Source organism: Cyprinus carpio, chromosome A1 (assembly GCF_018340385.1).
Source record: "Cyprinus carpio isolate SPL01 chromosome A1, ASM1834038v1, whole genome shotgun sequence".
Lineage (NCBI taxonomy): Eukaryota > Metazoa > Chordata > Actinopteri > Cypriniformes > Cyprinidae > Cyprinus > Cyprinus carpio.
The window spans coordinates 16,141,429-16,165,841 of record NC_056572.1 but is presented as its reverse complement, the minus strand read 5'-3'; the positions used below and the strand labels follow the sequence as shown (position 1 = coordinate 16,165,841).

The window sequence follows — 24,413 nt, the reverse complement described above, 5'->3', positions numbered from 1 at the left end:
CTTATGTTGGGAACTTTTTAAATCTAAATTGGCTTATTCTGACTGTTTACACTGAAAAAAATGGAAATCGTCCTTGAAATCTGGCAACGCTGTCCGCCGCGATCAGCTGCTTCCGGTGTTAACATGGAGCCTGTGAGCTCGACGCTCTGAGGTACGTGGCAAAATTCATTTCGAAACAGTAAAATCTATCCTTTAGTAACTTCATTAATATCGTCATTATTGTGTGAGATTTAGAATTTGACATGACATCATAGGTTTTATTATCTAGAAGCAAGTGTTTGCTGTGTGACGCTAACTAACCACAAAGCAGATAAACGAACACAGATAAACAGCGCAAAGGTCGAAACTCTCTTTATCAGCACGTGTTTATGTTTTGAGAAACAGTCTCTATACATTTCTGTGCATAGACGAAGACATTCCGCTGGTAAGTGAACTAGTTGTGTTGACTAACTAACGTAAACATCTTTAAATCATGGCTTTGATAGATGGACTTCGCCCATATATTGTATCAGGTTTGGTCCAGTCAGGACAATAAACTATTTTAACTGAAATAATCCTGATTAAATAATGGTAGTTAGTTTTTACTAGTCTGTTGATTTGTTACAGTCACATTTTGATTCAAGCTCCTCAGAGGTTGTCTAACACTACTAAGCTAATAATAATAAACTAGTCTATGTGTTAATGCGGTTGCATCTTGGAATTTCATAAAAAAATATATAAAATTTTGGCATGTGTTTATTAAAATATATTTTTTTCTGCTCAGGAGTCACCTAGACTGTTGTAAGATTTTAATAAAAAATATAAATTTTTGTATAACAATTTGTGTAAAATATTATGTTTATTAAAATATTTTCTGTGCAGGAGTATCTAGACTTTGGCTCATAAAATTGTAAAACTTTTTAATATAAAATCCAAATATAAGTTTTGTACACAATTAGCATAACAGTAGAAAAATATTATTTCTATAAATAAAGCTTTTTATTAAAATATAGTTTTTCTTATTGGCTGTACAGGAGTCACAGACTGTTGCATCGTAAACTTTTAATAAAAAACATCTGAATTAGCATAAAATGTAAAATTAGTTTTTTTTTTTTTTTAAATGTTATTTTTCTATGCATCAGTCCTCTAGACTGTTGCAGCATCTTTTTTTATTCTTCTTTTTTTTATATATATAAAAATCAAATTTACATTTAAATTGTATTATATAAATTAACTTTGTTTATTAAAATGCTATTTCCTTGTGCAGGGTTCATCTGGTGCATTTAAAATTTGTATAAAAAAAAAAAATATTGTATAGGATTTGCATGAAATGTAACATTTGTAAATTAAAATGTGATTATTACACAGTGTGCGGTAGCTGTGTCCCCTGACTGCAGCCATGTCTGCTGAAGTGATCATCAAAGGTGAGTTCATCTGTCTGTCATTTGGTGATATACAGTTCAGTGACTTAAGTCTAAACATCACACACATGCAGATTACATTAAATCTCTCTGACGTCTCCTGTCTCAGATGTGTCTGCGGTGGCGGTCCGTGGCCCCGGCGATGGCATGGAGACGGACAAGCCTCCGGTGGCCCCTGAGCTGTCCACAGAGGCTCCGCTCCTGAAGATAGGTACTCCGAAGCACAGTCCCAGAGCGGTGGCAGCAGCGGTGCAGTCACCAGGAGTCTTGTACCTGGGGAAGGTGAGCAGGGACGCGTGTATAGAGGTGGAGGCTGTGAGGATCGTAGTTCCCCGAGCTGCAATCAGCCGGAGCGCTCATGTGGGGCCTCACGCTGAGGACAGGGGATCCCCTCAGCATGGGGACGAGCGTCCCCCATCGCCCTCTGCAGAGCCGCTGGACTACAGGAGCGCACTGGACAAGCTGCAGAACTCAGAGCGCCGCCTGCTGCAGGACACAGAGGGGCTGTCCAACCAGCTCAGGGTCCAGACGGAGGTCAGACACTGGCTTATACTGTGTAATAATCAATATAGAATGGCTTTAGGTTTGCCACATACATTTCTGCCTGTGTATACACAGTGGATGCATTAGTTTGATTTAGTGTGAAGGAGATCCTGTTTCTTGTGTTGGTTGGGATTGGTTTTAATGTTTCTAAAAGAAGTTTCTTCGGCTCACCAAGGCTGCATTTATTTGATGCAAAAGTATAAAGTAAAAACAGTAATATTATAAAATATTATTAGAGTTTAAAATAAATGTTTTCTATGTGAATATACTGTAAAATGTAATTTATTCCTGTTATCATTAGTTGTGATGCTTCATAATTTTGTGGAAACCGTGCTACATTTGATTTTTTTAGGATTCTCTGATGAATAGAAAGTTCTAAAGACCAGCGTTTTATTTAAAATAGAAATCTTTTGTACTATTATAAATGTCTTTGATTATTGAATCATTGTGCATGTTGTTATTCAAAAGCATATGTTGATCTGGTCCGGTTTAATCTGGTTTAACGTGTTCTCAGGTGAACCGTGAGCTGAAGAAGCTGCTGGTGGCATCTGTAGGCGATGATCTGCAGTATCACTTTGAGCGTCTCGCACGAGAGAACAACCACTTGATCCTGGAGAACGAGGCCCTGGGCCGGAGTCTGTCGCAGACGGCCGAGCAGCTGGAGCGCATGAGCATTCAGTGTGACGTCTGGAGGAGCAAGTTCCTCGCCAGCCGGTAAGACTTAAATCAGAAACATGGAATACCTTACAAAACATTGCGCTTAAATTTGATGATAATTACTTTTTTACAGTGTTATTTTTTTTAACATTACTGTTTTTATAATATATGCATGCATAATTAGCTCCCAGCTTAAGAAGTATGAAGAACACATATGGAGAGAAAATATACTCAAGAAAAAGTAGTTTGTATTTCATGTGAAAGAGGGTCATGCATGTGTGTTTGTTCCTGTAGTGTGATGGCAGAGGAACTGACCAATGCCAGAGCAGCTCTACAGCGGCAGACAAGAGACGCTCAGTGTGCCATTCAGGATCTGCTGCGAGAGCGAGACGAGTTCTCCAGAGACATGATGCACACACACAGGTGACCGCATTTCCCTCAGCCCACCTCCAAAAACCATTCAAAACATTTCCTGACAGAAATAAAGTATGAAAATGTTGTTATTTCAATTATATGCCAGGCAGCATTTCTAACAAAGTACTAAAATAAGTACAACTGAAAAAAGTAATAAAAACATTAAAGGCATAAAAAAAAAAAAAATCCAATAAGAATGAGAAAAAAAAAAAAAAAAAAAAAAAAAGATTTTGGATTTGGAAAACAAATAAATTTTCACCATGATTTTAGGTATAAAATGTTGCATAAATCAGTGTGAATGATATATGAACAAACCCCTCATTAAAAGCCTTCAGAATATAGAGAGGAATAAAACTTAAAAAAATGTGTATGTAAGAGAAAATACTCTTTAAAGATATGGATTGGAACTGAAATTACAGGTGCAAAAAAGACCAAACAGCTGACCAGTGCATAAAAAAACACTGGTTTTGTCTGTAGTATCTTGCCTTGATGATACTAAAGTAACTACTTTGTTTAAATCAATGTAAAAATCTTGCTAGTGATGATTCTGAGTGTTTCATTCAGCTGACAAAGTAATGCAAATGTAACTTCACGTTCCTTTCCTAGGGCCCTATGATTTCCGTGATGCAGAAAACGCGGACGGAATCGCAGAATCCAGTCATAAAAACAGAATTCACAGTTTAACGTGGAATGTCATGGAATTTGTCACATTTTGAATGAATTAATCAAAAGTAGGTCATTATACTTAAATCAAATCGCGATATGGACTAGTATCTGTAAATATTAAGCCGCAGAAGTCGATTTAAATATGAATTCTGCATGTTCTGCCTGTCTCTGTTAATGAATGGTGCAGACGCGTGGTTTACACACACACACACACACACACTGAAGCACAAGTGACGCTCGCGGTGATTTCAGTGTCTACCGTCTCACTCAATGAGGACGTAAACACATGAACAACATCTCCAGAACTGCTCTGAGAATCACAGCATTTAACCTTTTGATTTGAGTAAAACTTGCCTCATATCACATACACAGAACTGTAAAGGTATTCACGGCAACCCGCCAAAATAAGTTAATTTGAAGACCTTTTTCAGTAGAATGTACATAGCATACTACTACTACAACTAAAATGAAACAAACATTATTTTTTAAGGAATAATCACACAACATTTTTCCATGTTTTAATTTTAATAGTAAATCCCCTTTGTTTGCCCAAAAAAATTAAGTTTGCTTAATTTTAAATAATTAAAAATAAATGAAAAATTTGATAACCAGAAAAATGTAAATATACAACACAGAATTTCTGAGGGAAAAAATAAAATTCATAAGGCTACTTTAAGAAAAAAAAAAAGAATAAGTTAAAGTCCCTGTAAATGTCTAAACACATTATACATGTTAGAAATGTCTTGCTAAAATATATTACAAAGACTGTGAACTGTTAAACACTGAATTGTGGAGTTAGACCGTTAAACAGTTTCTCACCATTGCTGTGATCTGGATTTTTTGGGCGGGGCTAAAACGGGTGATTGATGACGCACTGCGTCCCCCTGAGCTCCTGGAACGCCCCTAACAATATAAATAGAGCACATTCGCATCAGTTCGCCGCTCAACCGTGAGTTACTGTCATACTGTTACTTACTCTGGAGGCTCAAACATATATGGTTTTATACAACCAATTAAGCTGTTAGGAGCATCCATTCTGGCTGTAGCGGTGACAGTTGAGTGTGGCAACTGCAGCTTTCCCGCGAGTGGGCGTGGTTTCAGCGCAGCCAGCGGACACGCCCCCAGCGTTTGAGAGCTGAGACTACTGCTCATTTTTTCGAGATTTTGATAGCTTATTTTATATAGCTTTTTTTATCATTCAAATTTTGCTGGGTGGCTAATAACCAGGGGCGTAGCAAGCTTTTCAAAAGTGTGGGGGATGGATGTGGTTTGTTTATTAACAATAAAAACAATTAATACAGTGACAGAGGGGTACAAAATGTATAACATACAAGATATAAAAAGCTTCCCATTTAAATGAGTGATACTAGATAAGTATTAAAAACACACTCGGAACACACGGAAAATAAGTCAAAACTCTGTTGTGCAAATACACAACAGTAGACTTGCTAAAGAATCAGAATCAGAAATACTTTAATATTCCCAGGGGGAAATTATTTTTGTTAAAAACTCCAGATATACGCATAGACAGTAAAAGATATACGCCTCCTCAGCACGAGCTGACCGATAAATCTAACACACCAGGAGAGGCGGGACTTAAAGCAGAACAGCCAATCATCAGCCGGTCACACTCATGTTTGAGAGGGAGGGGGAGAGGAGGCAGCCGCAGTGAGCGCAGACACAGAGCGGCCAGAGAAACAGAGGAGTGACTGTAGTTAGGCGTTTGTGCAAAACTGCGGAAAAACTGCAGAAAAAGTGCGGTTGTTGAACCCTCTCACCAGGAAAAGTGTGGGTGTTAAAACACCCACATCCCCCACGGGTGCGACGCCCCTGCTAATAACACATTTTTCTGTGGTATGACAAACTCAGAACACATACTTAAATTTGACTTTACAGGGACTTTAAGTTGTTTTATGCATTTAAATAATTAGACATGCTAAAACATAGGATTTGGTAACAATAAAAAATATGGTGAGAAAAAATAAAACATTCCATAGAGCCTAAACATGTAATTTGTGTTAAACTATTAATAAACTGATGTAAAAATGTATAAGTTTCATGATTTTAATTAATTAGACATGCTTTTTGATTAATAAAAATGTAATTTAACTATTAAAAAGGAGTCAAGAAAAATGTAAACTGAAAAAACTGAATCCAGAAAAATTTAAATGGAAAAAACGGAATTTGGAAAAAAAAAACGGAATTTAGGAAAAAATAAAACGGATTTCCTAGGGCCCTACTTTCCCTATGATTTGTGTGGCTGTTTTTTTTAATGTTTTGCATGTGATGTGCAGGTCTCTGGAGCAGCTGCTGGTGTCTCTGCAGTGGGGTCGGCAGCAGACGTATTATCCCAGTGCTCAGCCACTCAGCACAGGAGAAATGGCCGCAGCCAATCACAAGCTCGCAGATGCCATCAACTCACACCTGCTAGGAAACACGGGCGGCAGCGGCACAGTGAAGAATAGCCTGAGATCAGAACTCTGCAACACACCAGCCGAGAAGATGGCCGAGAAGGTGCATTCTTTCTCTGAGATTCTTCCTCAGATAATGAATTCATTAGAAATTAATGAAAGAAATGAATTAGATTTAAAAGAAGAAATTTAAGGTGCTGTATGTAAGATCTGGCAACCTTCGTGTGGGTCAAGTCCGAGGAGGAGGGGCTGAGTGAAAAAAACCCTCTCCAATATTTAGAATTTGGACTGCAATACCTAGTTCAACCACTAGGTGTCAATCCTACATACAGCACCTTTAATCAATAGAAATGGATTAATAAGACAATAAATAATTTGATTAATAAGAAATTGATTTAATAATATGAAAAAATTATAATTTGAAATTAGATTAATAAAGTAATTAATTAGAAATCACTAATTAGATTAATAATGAGAAATTAGATTATTATAATAAAATACAGTAATAAGAAATGAATTAGAAATTAAATACTGTATTAGATTAATAATAAGAAATAACTAGTTATACTTAGAATAATAATAAATTAGTAATGAGATAAGAATAATATTGTTTATATTATTATTTTAGTATAATATTTAAAAATGTATTAATAATTATTCAGTTTATTGAGAAAGCATTTCCAGGCCATTGCAGAAGCTTGTTTTTGCCGTTAAAAGCCTTTATGATTCATCTTCAGGTGCTGCGGAGTTTAGACCCCATATCCTGCACTGAGAAGGAGCCAGACCCGTCCTCGTCTGAATCTGTTCATTCCCCGTTCCTGCCCACTAAGAAGAGCATCGGCCGCTTCCACCCATACACTCGCTATGAGAACATCACCTTCAACTGCTGCGAGCGCTGTAACGGAGAGCTCATCGTGCTCTAGATCATCACGACTCCAGATCAACACGTCAACCTTCAGTCAGTATTATGACGCTTTCCTTAGGTTTGTGCTTCACGCCTGTTCTCATAAAAATACCAAAGAAAGATCCCACAAACTCAGCAGCAGATGCAGTGTTGAATCTTTGATCTGCACAGTTGATCTCACTGATCGTCTCCGTATGTGATTTCCTGTGTTTAAATGTCCGGCTCAGATTTGGAGGATGGTGCCGCACACGTGTTTGAGGTTTCTTAGACTGGACAGATTGATTTAATGGAGTAAATCTGTCATCGGTTATTCACCCTCCTCATGTTTCACACCTGCATGATTAGATTTATTCACTCAAAAGTTTAATAAGAAATTAGTAAAGTTAGAAATAATTTGATTAATAAGAAAAAAATAATAAGAAATTAAAAACTAGATTTAGAAATTAACCATTGGTAATTAATTAATTAATAGGAAATTCATTTTTAGATTAATGATGAGAAATTCATAAATTAGAAATGAATACATAAGAAAATAATAATCCAATTAAGAAGAAATTGGAATGTAAGATATTAATAATTAGAAATGTTTTTACATACAGTGAAAGTAAATCAGGTCCAACATGTCAAAAAAGCACCTTGAAAATGTAATATGTGTGCAGTATTCCACATCTGAAAAGAAGCAGCGTGAGCATCATACGTGTGTGAAACAGCATGAGGATGAGTAAATGATGAACTGCTGATGTAGATTTTAAAATGCTCTGTATGTGTTTATGGCTTTTGTTCTGTAAAAACAGACAGTGAGAGATATGAGCTTAGTGTGTAGGATTTATTTATATGATGCAGTGAATGATGCTGCTGCTGTAAGATGTCTGTATTTACACTTTATTTTCATATTTCATGAATATTCTCTAGGCAGACATTTAAAGGGATACTCCACCCCAAAATGAAAATGTTGTCATTAATCACTAACCCCCATGTTGTTCCAAACCCGTGAAAGGTCCGTTCGTCTTCGGAACACAATTTAAGATATTTTGGATGAAAACCGGGAGGCCTGTGACTGTCCCATAGACTGCCAAGTAAATAACAGTGTCAGGGTCCATAAAAGGTATGAAAGTCATCGTCAGAATACTCCATCTGCCATCAGATGTGCAATCTGTGTTATATGAAGTGACGGGAACACTTTTTGTAAGTGAAGAAAACAAAAATAACTTTATTCAACAATTCCTTTGTCAACAGTCTCCTCTGTGTCTCTCCATATAACAGTATGTTGTGTATGCTCTTCTGTATCAGCCGTGCCACAAAGATGCGCTGTTTTCTTTCAAATCAAAGCTAAATACACGTAAAAACAGCGCATCCTTGTGGTGCGGCTGACACAGAAGATCATACACAGCATACAATGATATGGAGAGAGACAGAGACTGTTGACAAAGCAATTGTTGAATAAAGTTATTTTTGAATGAATTCATTAGAAATTAATGATCTTAAAGTGTGTTCCGAAGATGAACAAAGCTTTTAGGGGTTTGGAACGACATGGGGGTAGAGTGATTAATGACAAAATGTTCATTTTGGGATGGAGTATCCCTTTAAGTGTTTTCCTGAACCAGTGTATAAAGTGTTTTTAAAGCATTTCAGGAATATTTTCTCTGTATTATTTCTCTCTTAAATTACCAAAATAAACTGTTTGGAGTGAAAACCTTTTCTTTTCTTGTTTTCCCCCATCATACTAGTAAAAAATGTATTTTTAATGCAATAATTTTTTTTTTTTTTTAAATGAAACCAGAAGAAAGATCATTTTCACTTTCCCTATCAGTTTGAAATAGTAAAACTTCATAGAAGGAGCTGAAAGTGATGCCATCATGAAGTTCAAGAAACCCTGAACAGAGCATTTTCAGCTCTATTTGCGGCCCAAAATGAAAGAAAATGGAAATAATCATTTACTTAAAGAAAATAAATCATGTTTTTTTCTCCCTGGCAATATTTTCAAGATACTCTGAGAACTATTTCTAAATCATGGTTATATTTGTTGTGCTGCCTTTAGTTTATGCTGCATTATAATCACTGTATTACAAGAATGAGATGGTGTTGTCTGCACATGTGATTAAAAATGTGTTTAACTGTCAAAATAATGTAAAATCCTAATGGTCATATCAGGCCTGAATGAGAATTTAGTGTGAAAATGTACGTTTTACAAGAAAATACTATTCCAGTCTTCTTAAACAGTCATCTGAAATCATTTTTATTGAAGAGTATGAGTTACAGTAAGTATAAAAAAAAAAACGATACAATATTAATCACGATCCTTCCACCATTTTTTTTTGTTGTTGTTGTTTCTTCTTGTTTTTTGTGACGTCTGTTTTGTTCTTCCAGTGGCTCTGAACTAGATTGGGGACGCGGATCTCTGATGAATCGTTCTTTGAATTTAAATGTATATTTATTCACACCGGATCTTGAAAACCGGCGAAAAAAGTGTGGGGGACGAATTTACGTGGTATTAAAAGTGGTGATCTATGCCCCTGCACGGTTGGACGGCAGTTCGTCGCTTGGCCATCCACGCACCACTTCTGATACATACTCACTACAGAGGCACGTGAACAACCCACAAGACGCACTGAGATCTCTCTCTGTTTCTGAGACACTACTGACCGAAAGCCAGTCCCTGGGCGATATATATACTGCTCTGTGAACTGCACCATCGGCACCATTCGATTGCCAGACATACTCATTGATCATCATATAATGAGGGTGGTGATAATATACTGTCTCATCGGTGTGTGTGTGTATATATATATATATATAAAAGTTTCAATGGGAATTTCCGACAATGAATGCCTTTTTTAGCACCATTTTAAACTTGGTTTAAATTTAGTATTTGCTTGCATTCATTGAGTGTAATTATGCAAGTATAAATAATAATAATAATAATAATTCATTACATTTATATAGTGCTTTTCTAAGCACTCAAAGCGCGTTGCATTATGAGCGGGTATCTCCTCGTCCACCACCAGTGTGCAGCATCCACCTGGATGATGCAACGGCAGCCATAGTGCACCAGAACACCCATCACACACCAGCTTATTGGTGGAGTGGAGACAGTGATGAAGCCAATCAGCAGATATGGGGATTGTTAGGAGGCCATGATGGTCAGAGGCCAATGGACGAATTTGGCAAGGATGCCGAGGTCACACCTCTACTCTTTTCGACAGACATCCTGGGATTTTTAATGACCACAGAGAGTCAGGCCCTCGATTTAATGTCTCATCCGAAGGACAGTAGTGTCCTCGTCACTACACTGGGGCGTTAGGACCCACACAGACCACAGGGAGAGCACCCCCTGCTGGCCTCAATAACTCCTCTTCCAGCAGCAACCTAGTTTTCCCAGGAAGTCTCCTATCCAGGTACTGAGCAGGCTCAGCCCTGCTTAGCTTCAGTGGGCAACCAGTCTTGGGCTACAGGGTGATATGGCTGCTGGTTAAAATCCTATTAAAGAAGGATGTAGGAATAAAGTTATTAACTTTTTAAATTTCTCATTTAAAACTCTAGTGTTTAATCATGTCTAAATATTTATTCAAATGAAGAACATTTTGAACAAAATAAATTCATGTATGACATGCAATATTATATATATATTTAGTAAAGTGCCATAGTGAGTAAACCATGGCATTACGAATAAAAAAAGTTTTTTGTTTTTTTTTTTGACCACAAAATGACTAATTTGCCACTTCCTATTGGAAATTAAAACCCTTTTATCTATTTTAACCTTAAATACTACACTAATTGTGATAGAAGTAATAGACATATTAGAAATATATATATTTAAAGTCATTAATGGACCATAATTATTGCACAAATAGTATTTAGAACCAAAAGATCTCCTCATAAAATATACAAAACTTATTTAACTGAAAAAATGTTAAGCTGTATGGTCACATTATAAGTAAGCAATACCTGAGAGTTGAGAAAACCATATTAATGTTGCCTCTCCATTACTTTCAAGAATAAAATGATACATTAAATGTCATCGACGTAATAATCAATGCATAATATGTTGTAATGTTTACCAAAAATTGCTGCAAATATGAATGAAGCTAATATAATGAAGCTGTCGTCTATCCTACTTGAACCTATGTAAATGTATTATTAACGCTGGTTTGTTTGGAGAGCTCTTTGGATCACGTGACCGCGCGGCGAGATCAAAGCTTGTCGCAACTTGTGTTTCCATGGCTCTGGCTTCATGACGTGCTACATTTTACTATTTACGCCACATCATGTGCGCCAAAACGGTATTCATTGTTAGAATTTAATATTAAACCGTACAAAAATTGTAAGCTGAGACTTTGTTTCAAAAGCAGGGTTGTCATGTTGGCGTGAGATTTATTTGGGCGGCATGAGAGCCTGAAAGCGTGTGTCTCACGACAAATGCGTGAGAGTTCAAGTAGTTGGCAACCCTGTTATTTACGACTCAAACCTGATAATCACAGATAGTGGCTCTCAATTCCGGTCCGGGGACTGTTTGCACATTTTGTATGCCTCTCTTATCCGACACAATCTATTCAGTTCACAGATCTCTGAACTGAATGAGGTGTGATAAATAAGGAAGACATGCAAACAGTGTTTACAGAGATATAACAGAGCTGCGACAACTAGCCCCAGGCTCTTCTACATCTGTAATCACATTCTCACACATTACAAGTAACATCGATATACCATGTCAGATGTAATTCTGTATCTTCACTCGGAAGTCACTGCACCCTCAAAAGGACACGCGCTGCCTGCTGTCATGTGGATGCCGGTGTGCAACAATAAAAGCTGACCGTGCGGAAAGCTGCAGTCGTTTATTAAATGAGCTGTCTGTAACTTAATTGAGTATTTTTAAAAGATGTTTGACTGCGCAAATGTGCTAATATTTGTCAATGTAATTTAAAATAGTAGAATACGTAATATCACTAACAGGAATAACATATTTATGTTGAGTTGAGTACGCAGTGTAGGAACTATTGATGGCGTTTCTAGTCCGCTCATATATAGCGGTGCGCCACACTCTAGTAAACATCCGGTGGAGTTCAAGCGTGCATTCCCGATATTAATAATAATAAAATACTTAATTCTAAGTGAATTCATTTAAAGCGTCATGAGTTTATTTCTTCCTAAACTGTCGTGTAAAAAAGACATTGATGATGCCATTAAATCGGTCGCTGAGAAGGTTTTAGTTCTGCGATTCGGCAGAGATGAAGATTCTGTGTGTTTACAGCTGGACGAGATTGTGAGTTATGATGATCCTCATATTTACTAACAAATAAATTATTATTATGTGGTGTATGTTTTCTGTTGGGTCTATATCACTTTTTATATTTGCATATGTGCGTGTTTGATAGCCATGTGCTTAACTTGCATTCTGTCTTTCTCTCGCTGTATATCTCACTGAATAATTTTTATATTCGCATATGTGCATAAACTTTGTTTAATTTGAAAACTTTATTTAAAATGTTGATTTAATAGGAGCCTGATAAAAATGCTCATGTAAAAGGAAAATCTCACAGACTTTTTTTTTTTTTTTTTTTTTTGCATTTGAAGTCTTAATGTATAATACTCACACTATTTTCATATTTAATAGTTGCAGTGGGTATAGAAAAGAATCACCCCCTCTTTAAAATAATCACATTTTGTTGCTTTGCAGCCTGAAATGAAGATGGACACAGTTTTTTTTTTTCAGCTGTATTTACTCAGTGCAACTTACATAAAGATAATATATTTAAATATTTATTATACATTTAAATGTGTACACTATATATATATATGAATAGTGTGTGTGTGTATATGTTTGTATATGTGCCTGTTTAATAGATATTTATTTAATAAATAAATAAATGTAATTATACTTTAAAAGTCACAATTTAAAAGTGTATATATATATATATATATATATATATATATATATATATATATATATATATATATATATATATATAATGTATATAAAATATATATTGACCCCTTGGTAAATGTAAACAAAGAAAATAAATCTGCATTGTTTATTCTTTTGATCTTTTATTCAAAATTACACAAAAATCTAAGCTTTCACTGAAGAATGTTGAATATGGTGAAATGTGGTTGTATTTGTGTTATTGACAGCTGTCAAAGACGGCTCATGATCTGAGTAACATGGCCAGCATTTATCTGGTGGATGTGGACACGGTGCCGGTTTATACCAGATACTTTGACATCAGCTTCATTCCCTCAACAGTGTTCTTCTTCAACGGACAGCACATGAAGGTTGACTATGGGTAAGTGTTGATGCATACAGACTCTTTTTTTCTTCTATATGTTATCCATTTACATTGGATATGACATAATTTTCTGTGTTTACAAGAGCCACTGTTTTTTCATCAAGTTTGCATGCAATGCAAGATCAAATAACTTTCACTTGATTTTACTATTAATTGTTTGGCTCTTGAGTCGAAGAAAACAGGATGTGTTTTTGCAAAAAGGTACAAACACAGGATATGCGGTTATGTGTGAAGTTTAAAGTTAGCTTCTGCTGAAACGGATGTTTCCGAAGAAGTCTTTAAAGACAAGAAAGATAAATTTAATGCAAGACTTTAAGACTTTTCACATACATTCATTCCAGCGGTCATAATTTCCTCTTTAGCTGTTTCCTTGATATTTCACTGAAGTTGTTCATATCACTCCACTCAGATTTTAATTTATTTCCATTCAGATCTCCAGATCATACCAAGTTTGTGGGAAGTTTCAAAACAAAACAGGACTTCATGGATCTGATTGAAGTGATCTATCGAGGCGCCATGAGAGGAAAACTGATCGTCCAAAGCCCGATCGACCCAAGAAACGTTCCCAAATATGATCTACTCTACCATGACATCTAGCATTGAGATTTACTCAACATTATTAGAGTCAAGAATCACATCTTCTGACAGAGTGACTAGTTAAAGTGTGCTTTCCTGTGGAAATGACAACCTGATGTATTTATTCTGCGTATTGTGAAATTTTTGTATGATGTTTTCTAAGTAAAGCATATTGATTGTACACTTCTAGAAGTTTAATGACGCTGATGGTGATTTTAAACTATTTCCAACTCTTTTTCACTTTTGTTTTACTACTATTTCTTCATCAGATTTGGAGAAATGTAGCATTTCATCACTTGCTAACCAGTGGTTCCTCTGCAGTGAATGGGTGCCATCAGAATGAGAGTCCAAACAGCTGATAAAAACATCACAATAATCCACATGACTCCAGTCCATCAGTTAATATGTTGTTAAGTCAAAAGCTGTATGTTTGGAAGGAAAAAAAATTCCCTCAAGACATTTTTAACTTCTGGCTAAAATGCCATAATCCATAATAATGCTTCCTTCAGTGAGAAAGTCCATCCCCAATTGTCCTCTCACATCAAAATCCACCAACATTTTTGTTTAGAACTGTTTTGACTTGTAAACGGTGCTTGACCTGTGCATATTTCTCTTCTAATTTAGACCAGATGACTCTTTCACTGTAGGAAAAGTCCATCAGTCCAAAAGTCCATCTATATTATGGATTATCAAGTCAAGTCAAGTCTGCTTTATTGTCAATTCTTCCACATGTACAGTACATACATGCAGACAATCAAAATTGCGTTACTCTCAGACCCCTGGTGCATACAGATAACACTAACAGTAGAGCCTAAAAATCTAGATCAATATGAAATATAAGATATAACTATACAATAAGGGAATGTAAAAAAGACATATAATAAAAAATAAAACTAAAGTTAAATAAAGCAGTGCAAGGCACATGGCAGATAGAGTGCAAACCAGTGAACAAACAGTGCCGATAAAAAGATTTTTAGTGCATAAAAAAAAGCTTATTCAGTCTGATTAATGTGACAAAAGGGCTCAAGAGCAATTATTTAAACTGACTGATGAGGTGGTAGAATGACGTCAGTTCCATGGTGAATGAGGTAGTGAGCAGACCAGTGCTGCACAAAGTGACTGGTGCATGTCATCGTATGTTAGTGGGAGGGGGTTCATAGTTCAGTGGTGCCTGGGGCAGAAGGGGGGGGGGGGGCAAGTTCGGGAGCGAGTTCAGCTTCCTGACAGCCTGATGGATGAAGCTGTCCTTCAGTCTGCTGGTCCTGGCCTGGAGACTACGCAGTCTCCTCCCTGATGGCAGCAGACTGAAGAAGCTTTGTGACGGGTGAGTGGGATCACTTGCGATGCAGAGGGCTTTGCGAGTGAGACGGGTTCTGTAAATTTCCTGGAGGGAGGGGAGCGAGACACCAATGATCTTCTCAGCTGCTCTCACTATGCGTTGCAGAGTCTTCCGGCAGGACGGGTTGCAGGCGTCATACCACACAGTGATGCAGCTCGTCAGAATGCTCTCGATGGTGCCTCTGTAGAAGGTGTACATGATTAGGGGTGGGGCTCTGGCTCTCCTCAGTTTGCGGAGGAAGTAGAGACGCTGTTGTGATATCTTGGCCAGTGCTGCAGTGTTGTCGGTCCAGGAGAGGTCCTCTGTGATGTGCACACACAGGAACTTGGTGCTGCTCACTCTCTTCACAAACGCACCGTTGATGGTCAGAGGAACATGCTGAGTGTGCGCTCTCCTGAAGTCAACAACAATCTCCTTCGTCTTCTCCACGTTCAGAGAGAGATTGTTGTCACTGCACCACCCGGCCAGGCGGCTCACCTCTCTCCTGTAGTTTGTTTCATCTCTGTTGCTAATGAGACCCACCACAGTCGTGTCTTCCGCAAACTTATAGACTCCTATTTTAGTTAAAAATGTCTTACTGATGGACTTGTTTCATACAAACACACAGCTTTTGGCTTTACAAGATGTTAAATGATGTACTGGATTGTGTGGATTACTGTGATGTTTTTATCAGCTGTTTGGACTCTCATTCTGACGGCACCCATTCACTGCAGAGGATCCATGCAATACTTGACATCATCAAGTCTGAAGGTGAACCTGTAGGGTTCACAGGTGACTTTGTGCTGCAGGTGACCGTTTTGAATTGGATTACCACTCGTATCCGAGCACTCCAACATCAGAGTTAATTTTGTTCTTAATTCTAAGTGAATTCATTTAAAGCGTCATGAGTTTATTTCTTCCTAAACTGTCGTGTAAAAAGACATTGATGACGCCATTAAATCGGTCGCTGAGAAGGTTTTAGTTCTGCGATTCGGCAGAGATGAAGATTCTGTGTGTTTACAGCTGGACGAGATTGTGAGTTATGATGATCCTCATATTTACTAACAAATAAATTATTATTATGTGGTGTATGTTTTCTGTTGGGTCTATATCAATTTTTATATTCGCATATGTGCGTGTTTGATAGCCATGTGCTTAACTTGCATTCTCTCTTTCTCTCGCTGTATATCTCACTGAATAATTTTTATGTTTGCATATGTGCATAAACTTTAAGTTTAATTTGAAAACTTTATTTAAAATGTTGATTTAATAGGAGCCTGATAAAAATGCTCATGTAAAAGGAAAATCTCACAGACTTTTTTTTTTTTTTTTGCATTTGAAGTCATGTATAATACTCACACTATTTTCATATTTAATAGTTGCAGTGGGTATAGAAAAGAATCACCCCCTCTTTGAAATAATCACATTTTGTTGCTTTGCAGCCTGAAATGAAGATGGACACAGTTTTTGTTTTTTTCCAACTGTATTTAATCAGTGCAACTTACATAAAGATAAAGATAATAAATATAAATATCTATTATACATTTAAATGTATACACTATATATATATATATATATATATATATGAATAGTGTGCGTGTGTGTGTGTGTGTATTATTGTATATGTGCCTGTTTAATAGATATTTATTTAATAAATATAATTATACTTTAAAAGTCACAATTTAAAAGTGCATATATATAATGTATATATATATATATATATATATATATTGACCCCTTGGTAAATATAAACAAAAGAAAATAAATCTGCATTGTTTATTCTTTTGATCTTTTATTCAAAATATGCAGGTGCATCTCAATAAATTTGAATGTCGTGGAAAAGTTTATTTCAGTAATTCAACTCAAGTTGTGAAACTCATGTATTAAATAAATTCAATGCAGACAGACTGAAGTAGTTTAAGTCTTTGGTTCTTTTAATTGTGATGATTTTGGCTCACATTTAACAAAAACCAACCAACAAATTAGAATACTTCATAAGACCAATAAAAAAAATAAAAAAATAAAAACATTTTTACTGAATTGTTGGCCTTCTGGAAAGTATGTTCATTTACTGTACATGTACTCAATACTTGGCAGGGGCTCCTTTTGCTTTAATTACTGCCTCAGTTCGGCGTATTCAGTTTGATGATCAGTTTGTGGCACTGCTGAGGTGGTATGGAAGCCCAGGTTTCTTTGACAGTGGCTTCCGGGCTCATCTGCATTTTTTGGTCTCTTGTTTCTCATTTACCTCTTGACAATACCCCATAGATTCTCTATTTGGTTCAGGTCTGGTGAGTTTGCTGGCCAGTCAAGCAGACCAACACCATGGTCATTTAACCAACTTTTGGTGCTTTTGGCCTGATGGAAAATGAAATCAGCATCTTCAAAAAGCTGGTCAGCAGAAGGAAGCATGAAGTGCTCCAAAATTTCTTGGTAAACGGGTGCAGTGACTGGTTTTCATAAAACACAATGGACCAACACCAGCAGATGACATTGCACCCCAAATCATCACAGACTGTGGAAACTTAACACTGGACTTCAAGCAACTTGGGCTATGAGCTTCTCCACCCTTCTTCCAGACTCTAGGACCTTGGTTTCCAAATGAAATACAAAACTTGCTCTCATCTGAAAAGAGGACTTTGGACCACTGGGCAATAGTCCAGTTCTTCTTTTCCTTATCCCAGGTAAGATGCCTCTGACTGTGGTTCAGGAGTGGCTTAACAAGAGGAATATGACAACTGTAGCCAAATTCCTTGACACATCTGTGTGTGGTGGCTCTTTATACCTTGATCCCAGCCTCAGTCCATTCCTTGTGAAGTTCACTCAAATTCTTGAATCGATTTTGCTTGACAATCCTCATAAGGCTGCGGTTCTCTTGGTTGGTTGTGCATCTTTTTCTTCCACACTTTTTCTTTCCACTCAACTTTCTGTTAACATGTTTGGATACAGCACTCTGTAAACAGCCAGCTTCTTTGGCAATGAATGTTTGTGGCTTACCCTCCTTGTGAAGGGTGTCAATGATTGTCTTTTGGACAACTGTCAGATTAGCAGTCTTCTCCATGATTGTGTAGCCTAGTGAACCAAACTGAGAGACCATTTTGAAGGTTTAGGAAACCTTTGCAGGTGTTTTGAGTTGAATAGCTGATTGGCATTTCACCATATTCTAATTTGTTGAGATAATGAATTGGTGGGTTTTTGTTAAATGTGAGCCAAAATCATCACAATTAAAAGTAAAGACTTAAACTACTTCAGCCTGTGTGCTTTAAATTTATTTAATACACAAGTTTCACAATTTGAGTTTGAACTTTCACTTGATTTTACTATTAATTATTTGGCTCCGAGTCGAAGAAAATAGGATGTGTTTTTGCAAAAAGGTACAAACACAGGATATGTGGTTATGTGTGAAGTTTAAAATTAGCTTCTGCTGAAACGGATGTTTCCAAAGAAGTGTTTAAAGACAAGAAAGATAAATTTAATGCATAAGACTTTTCACATACATTCATTCCAGCGGTCATAAATTCCTCTTTAGCTGTTTCCTTGATATTTCACTGAAGTTGTTCATATCACTCCACTCAGATTTTAATTTATTTCCATTCAGATCTCCAGATCATACCAAGTTTGTGGGAAGTTTCATGTTTTACCCAACATTATTAGAGTCAAGAATCACATCTTCTGACAGAGTGACTAGTTAAAGTGTGCTTTCCTGTGGAAATGACAACCTGATGTATTTATTCTGCGTATTGTGAAATTTTTGTATGATGTTTTCTATGTAAAGCATATTGATTGTACACTTCTAGAAGTTTAATGACGCTGATGGTCATTTTAAACTATTTCCAACTCTTTTTTTCACTTCTGTTTTAGTACTTTCTCTTCGTCAGATTTGGAGAAATGTAGCATTTCATCACTTGCTAACCAGTGGTTCCTCTGCAGTGAATGGGTGCCATCAGAATGAGAGTCCAAACAGCTGATAAAAGCATCACAATAATCCACATGACTCCAGTCCATCAGTTAATATGTTGTTAAGTCAAAAGCTGTATGTTTGGAAGAAAAAAAAATCCCTCAAGACATTTTTAACTTCTGGCTAAAATGCCATAATCCATAATAATGCTTCCTTCAGTGAGAAAGTCCATCCCCAATTGTCCTCTCACATCAAAATCCACCAACATTTTTGTTTAGAACTGTTTTGACTTGTAAACAGTGCTTGTCCTGTGCATATTTCTCTTCTAATTTAGACCAGATGACTTTTTCACTGTAGGAAAAGTCCATCAGTCCAAAAGTCCATCTATATTATGATTACAGACTCCTATTTTAGTTACTGTGATGTTTTTATCAGCTGTTTGGACTCTCATTCTGACGGCACCCATTCACTGCAGAGGATCCATCGGTGAGCAAGTGATGCAATGCTACATTTCTCCAAAAATTATGAAGAAACAAAAACATCTACATCTTGGATGGCCTGAGGGTGAGCTCATTTTCAGTAAATGTTCATTTTTACATTATACAGTAGTGTTACTAAGTCTTTTTCACAATAATCAGACAGAAATTACAATTTTGATGCAAAGTCTTTTATTTATTTCAGAGATCCTTCGGGTCAGTCCATATGTGTGATCATATTAAGTTGTTGTTTTGGTCCTTTGCACGGCTCTTGCTCCTGGTGATGATTTCAAATGGAGTTGGCGTGGCTTTAGGTTTGATGGTCTTGCTGAAGAATCGAAAAACAGACTCCATGCAGATGGTGGGCACAGAGTCGTGGCACCGAGTACCTGCGGAAATCTGCGGGGAACCAGCCTTCAGAGACCCGACGGAGCGATTCAGGGGTTTGGTGCTGAGAATCCAAGTTCTGGAGTGGGATTTCAGCCAGTCACGTCCAGCCTTTCCCAACGGCTGATGCCACAGGTTGTGAGACGAATCCAAGAAAGCCACAGCCTTCACACGATGCTGAACCTCTTCAAGCTGATAGCAAAGCAGATCCACAAAAGCCAAGCCTCCATAGCCATGAGCGACCACAAAAATGTGCTCAGCGGAGCTCCGAGAAACTAAGCGTTCCCAGACCAGATGGACGTGATGTTCTAGAGTTTTCCCACCCTCGTTAGGGTTCATTATGATAACGGCATATGACTCCAGTGCAGCCCAGCGAAGATACGGAATCTGACTGCCTCGCTCCAGTCCCTCGTGAGCTGAAAGCTTCCAGCTCCACACGCCGCTCCGCACTGTTCCCCAGTCCTGAATCAGAACCAGAAGACTCCCAGGTTGATACAGCGCTCCTGGACTCATGAATACAAATCCGTCCTCCTCGAGATGCACCCTAATAAGGTGAAAGTTCCTCTCTAAGAGGTCATACACGTGCTGAGTGATGTAGTGACAGAGGTTGTGATGTTCCCTTTCAGTTCCACGGACATCATCAAGTCTGAAGGTGAACCTGTAGGGTTCACAGGTGACTTTGTGCCGCAGGTGACCGTCCTCAGAAAATGAGTATGGAAAATCCAATTGAATTGGATTACAGCTTGTATCCGAGCACTCCAACATCATGTGGGACCTGAAATATAAATATGCAAAAAAATATCTGTAAAAGACTGGAATCAGGATTTGCTCACCAAGGCTGCATTTATTTAAATTAAAAAATACATTAAAAACAGTAATATTGTGAAATATTAATACAGTTTAAAATAGTTGTTTTCTATCTGAATATATAGTAAAATGTAATTTATTCCTGTGATCAATGCTGAATTTTCAGCATCATTCGTCTTCAGTGTCACATGATCCTTCAGAAATCATTCTAATATGCTGATTTGCTGCTCAAGAAACATTTCTGATTATTATCTTACCATAAACTTTTGAATGGTAGTATATCATAGTTTCCACAAAAGTATGATTCAAAATGCATCGACAAAAATCAAAAATGTCTCTTGAGCAACAAGTTTCTTCAGCTTTGATCATATGAATAAATTACATTTTACAATATATTCATACAGCAAACATTTTAAATTGTAATAATATTACTGTTTATACTGTCTTTTTGATCAAATAAATGCAGCCTTGGTGAGCAGAAAAGATTTCTCTCAAGACATAAAAAAATCCTAATTAATCCAATCTTGTTTGAAAATATGCTTTATAAGCCATCATTCATCTGATTTCACATTAAATTATGAATAAAGCATTTGTTTATAAATTTACCAACACAATAAATACTAATAAAGAAGACTACCTACTAACACTGTCGTCTGAGGACCTGCTAAAGTTATTCCTTGTAGCTCCTGAATGACTGCTGAGACGTGTGCTATCAGTGATCATGTGACAGGTGTTTCTGATTGACATGAGGGTGTGGCTTCAGAAGTTTTTTTTGTCTGACACACCCATTTCAAGTCTGTGAGTCTCTACTAATGATCTGAATCAGGTGTGTTTGATTAAGGAGACATGGAAAATATGCAGTGATGGGGGTCCTCCAGGAATGTGGTTGAGAATCACTGTACTAGTGCTCTGCGGTGCTTACCATGCCATAGTGAGGTAAATTTCAACAGATTTCCCCTACTCAGGGAGTAGGGAGCAATGAACACTGTGTAGGGACCACATGGGAACACAGTTCATGCACGGAACTCACTTCTAACGAGCTGATTATCTGAATCAAGTGTGTTAACAAAGAGAGACAATGAGACACAAAATGTGCAGAGCTGTGGGTCGCGAGGACTGGAATTGAGAACTGCTGCAATACTGTTTACCATGGGGTGCCTAACCCTGCTCCTTGTGATCAACTGTCCTGCAAAGTTTAGCTCCAGCCCTAATTAAACACACCTGCCTTTAATTTTAAAGTGAGTCTGAAGACCTTAATTAGTTGCTTCAGGTGTGTTTGATTAGGATTGGGGCTGAACTTTGCAGGATAGTCGATTGCCAGGAGAAGGGTTGGACACACCTGCTTTATACCATGGGTTCTCAACTCTGGCCCTCGAGATCCACTTTCCTGCAGAGTTTAGCTCTAACCTTGATCAAACTCACCTGCCTGTAACTAGTAATCCTGAAGACCCTGATTAGGTTGTTCAGGTGTGTTTGATTAGTGTTGGAGCTAAACTCTGCAGGAAAATGGATCTCAAGGGCCAGAGTTGACAACCCTGGCTATATACTCACCATTTTTTAAAATAGTCTAAAAATAAATAATTAGCTTTTTAGGGTGCTTTCACACCTGCCTCATTTAGTTCGGTTGAATCGTACTAGAGTTCGTTTCCCCCTTTGGTGCGGTTCGTTTGGGCAGGTGTGAAAGCAGCAATCGCACTCGGGTGCGCACCAAAGGCGGACCAAACAAGCGTACCGAGAGCTGCCTGAAGAGGTGGTATCCGCACGCTTTCAAACGAACTCTGGAGCGGTTCGTTTGGGGTGAGAACGTGATCTGACCTCGAACAGACCCAACTGCAAAAAGTATTGATCATTTTTGGACTAAACCAGCTGCCATAGTCAGCTGCGCTGTGCATTATGGGATGAGGAAGTGTTTGTTGACAGTTTGCACTTTAGCATGGCAGCTCGTGGATTAATGTACGCCTCCGCTTGAAGTTACGAGCGATGCCAGCTCGCCGTTTGCAGTGCATTAGAACATTGTTTTCAAGCTGCATCCGCTCTTCATTATAGAAATGTATTGTTTGCATATTGTGGTGTATACAAACAATGTAATAGATTATGGGCAGGGACAAAACCAGCCCGCGCAGTTGTCTCTCCATAGTTGTGTTGTCTCCGTGTTGTTTGCTGGCTTTTCCTCTTATGTTGGAATTTTCCCACACGTAAATTCTGACCAATCGAAAAGCAGTTTAGGAAATATGTCATGGCCAATGAGTGATGTGGATGTTGTCATGTGACTGCATTTTGGTTCGTTTCAACTGGTTCGGACCAAAGCAATCAGTGTGTGAAAAGGAACCAAAAAAGCTGAAAAATGCTACAATGTATAATTGTTTGCCCTTGGTTCGGACCAAATGAACCGAACTAGAGATGTGAAAGCACCCTTAATCCATTTTTGTGTAAAATGTCTCTATTGTAAGATACTGACTTAAAAAAAATGCAATGCTTTGTTGGATAGCTACAGATAGTATGCACTTTGTTCTGTTGTATACTGCACATTTTTGTAAAAATAGTAGTCCAATTCCATGCATATATTTTGTTTACATATTGTGCACAATTTAAATTATATATATTAGTTTGCCCTGATTCTATAATACTTCGCTTTTTACTTTTGCACTAAACGGCGATACTTTAAAATCAATTAATTTGTAAGTTATTATTATTATTATTTATTTTTTTTGTTAACTGAATTATAATTAGCCTTTTTCACACTTCTGTGTTTCTGGCTTCCGGATTGGCACTTGCTGGGAAAAAGTTTTTCAGGTGAGAACTGCGGCCATACTTAACAAGAATGAGTTCAAGAATCAAAGTCTTTTTATACAAATTAGAGATTATGAAAATGAAAACGTACTGTGCAATGGTACAACAGTAATACCCATTCTCTCAAGAAAGAAACTCGTAGTCTTGAGCAGAAATGGAGAAAAAATAACTTTTAAGTTTTTAGAATTGCTAGGAAAAACAGTATGTCCAGCTAGACAGGCTCTAAAAACTGCCAGGGCCGAGCATATCCACAAACTCATAGAAAACAACCAAAACAATCCAAGGTTTTTATTTAGCACAGCGGCCAGATTAACAAATAACCAGACGCCACCCGATCTAAATATTCCCTCACAGTTAAATAATAATGACTTTATGAATTTCTTCACTGATAAAATAGATAGCATAAGAAATACGATAACAAATGTAGATTCTACAGTGTCTAATACTTCAGCTTCATTCATCCCCCCCAAGAAAAACTGCAGTGCTTTACAACTATAGGACAGGAAGAGCTAAATAAACTTATCACTGCATCTAAACCAACAACATGTTTATTAGATCCTCTACTCACTAAATTACTGAAAGAGTTGTTACCTGTAGCAGAAGAACCGCTTCTCAATATTATGAACTCGTCATTATCTTTAGGTCACGTCCCAAATCCATTCAAGTTGGATGTTATTAAGCCTCTTATTAAGAAACCACAACTAGATCCTAGTGAACTGGCAAATTACAGACCCATTACAAATCTTCCATTTATGTCTAAAATTTTTGAAAAAGTTGTGTCTGCTCAGTTGTGATCCTTCATGCAAATAAAGATCTCTATGAAGAATTTCAGTCAGGTTTCAGGCCCCACCACAGCACAGAAACTTATTTATAAATTTTATA

The 24,413-nt window shown here is 37.3% G+C and overlaps 3 protein-coding genes and 1 long non-coding RNA gene across 7 annotated transcripts; 2 read left to right on the top strand and 2 right to left on the bottom strand.

Moving 5' to 3' along the window:
* The first annotated feature begins 38 nt into the window (after positions 1–38).
* Positions 39–7,995, top strand: blzf1 (basic leucine zipper nuclear factor 1). Of its 2 annotated transcripts, none has more exons than XM_042751072.1 (7): positions 39–151; positions 1,348–1,403; positions 1,510–1,934; positions 2,458–2,657; positions 2,895–3,023; positions 5,975–6,194; positions 6,829–7,995. In XM_042751072.1, exons 2-7 carry the CDS (start codon positions 1,379–1,381, stop codon positions 7,012–7,014), a joined length of 1,185 nt encoding a protein of 394 aa, XP_042607006.1. In that variant the 5' UTR covers positions 39–151; positions 1,348–1,378; the 3' UTR covers positions 7,015–7,995. The 2 variants fall into 2 exon arrangements, with proteins under 2 accessions (XP_042607006.1, XP_042607083.1); XM_042751149.1 differs by lacking the exon at positions 39–151 and adding an exon at positions 209–424.
* A 1,215-nt stretch (positions 7,996–9,210) lies between these two features.
* LOC122141922 lies at positions 9,211–11,855 on the bottom strand. Its single transcript, XR_006158210.1, has 2 exons — positions 11,700–11,855; positions 9,211–10,472 (listed from the first exon to the last, which is right to left on the bottom strand). It is a non-coding gene; the product is annotated as an uncharacterized LOC122141922 (long non-coding RNA).
* Positions 11,856–12,007: 152 nt separating this feature from the next.
* txnl4b (thioredoxin-like 4B) lies at positions 12,008–19,030 on the top strand. Of its 2 annotated transcripts, XM_042750654.1 has the most exons (4): positions 12,008–12,255; positions 13,125–13,276; positions 13,711–13,894; positions 18,820–19,030. In XM_042750654.1, exons 1-3 carry the CDS (start codon positions 12,124–12,126, stop codon positions 13,874–13,876), a joined length of 450 nt encoding a protein of 149 aa, XP_042606588.1. In that variant the 5' UTR covers positions 12,008–12,123; the 3' UTR covers positions 13,877–13,894; positions 18,820–19,030. The 2 variants fall into 2 exon arrangements, with proteins under 2 accessions (XP_042606588.1, XP_018973619.1); XM_019118074.2 differs by lacking the exon at positions 18,820–19,030 and having other exon boundaries at positions 13,711–14,036.
* A 588-nt stretch (positions 19,031–19,618) lies between these two features.
* si:ch73-41e3.7 (uncharacterized protein LOC572312 homolog) lies at positions 19,619–21,535 on the bottom strand. Of its 2 annotated transcripts, none has more exons than XM_019111857.2 (2): positions 21,379–21,518; positions 19,619–20,709 (listed from the first exon to the last, which is right to left on the bottom strand). In XM_019111857.2, the coding sequence occupies exons 1-2, from the start codon at positions 21,486–21,488 to the stop codon at positions 19,782–19,784; spliced, it is 1,038 nt and encodes a 345-aa protein (XP_018967402.2). In that variant the 5' UTR covers positions 21,489–21,518; the 3' UTR covers positions 19,619–19,781. The 2 variants fall into 2 exon arrangements, with proteins under 2 accessions (XP_018967402.2, XP_018967398.1); XM_019111853.2 differs by having other exon boundaries at positions 19,623–20,709; positions 21,383–21,535.
* Positions 21,536–24,413: the final 2,878 nt, after the last annotated feature.

What these genes read in the sequence shown, in the direction of transcription:
- txnl4b (XM_042750654.1), top strand. Translation starts at nt 12,124, where the DNA reads ATGAGTTTATTTCTTCCTAAACTGTCGTGTAAAAAAGACATTGATGAT. An exon ending in GTTTACAGCTGGACGAGATT is followed by an intron (nt 12,256 to 13,124) that starts GTGAGTTATGAT and finishes TGTTATTGACAG; the next exon opens with CTGTCAAAGACGGCTCATGA. An exon ending in CACATGAAGGTTGACTATGG is followed by an intron (nt 13,277 to 13,710) that starts GTAAGTGTTGAT and finishes ATTTCCATTCAG; the next exon opens with ATCTCCAGATCATACCAAGT.
- si:ch73-41e3.7 (XM_019111857.2), bottom strand. Translation starts at nt 21,488, where the DNA reads ATGTCAATCAGAAACACCTGTCACATGATCACTGATAGCACACGTCTC. An exon ending in TCAGACGACAGTGTTAGTAG is followed by an intron (nt 20,710 to 21,378) that starts GTAGTCTTCTTT and finishes TTTATATTTCAG; the next exon opens with GTCCCACATGATGTTGGAGT.
- blzf1 (XM_042751072.1), top strand. Translation starts at nt 1,379, where the DNA reads ATGTCTGCTGAAGTGATCATCAAAG. An exon ending in AGCAAGTTCCTCGCCAGCCG is followed by an intron (nt 2,658 to 2,894) that starts GTAAGACTTAAA and finishes TTGTTCCTGTAG; the next exon opens with TGTGATGGCAGAGGAACTGA. An exon ending in CCGAGAAGATGGCCGAGAAG is followed by an intron (nt 6,195 to 6,828) that starts GTGCATTCTTTC and finishes ATTCATCTTCAG; the next exon opens with GTGCTGCGGAGTTTAGACCC.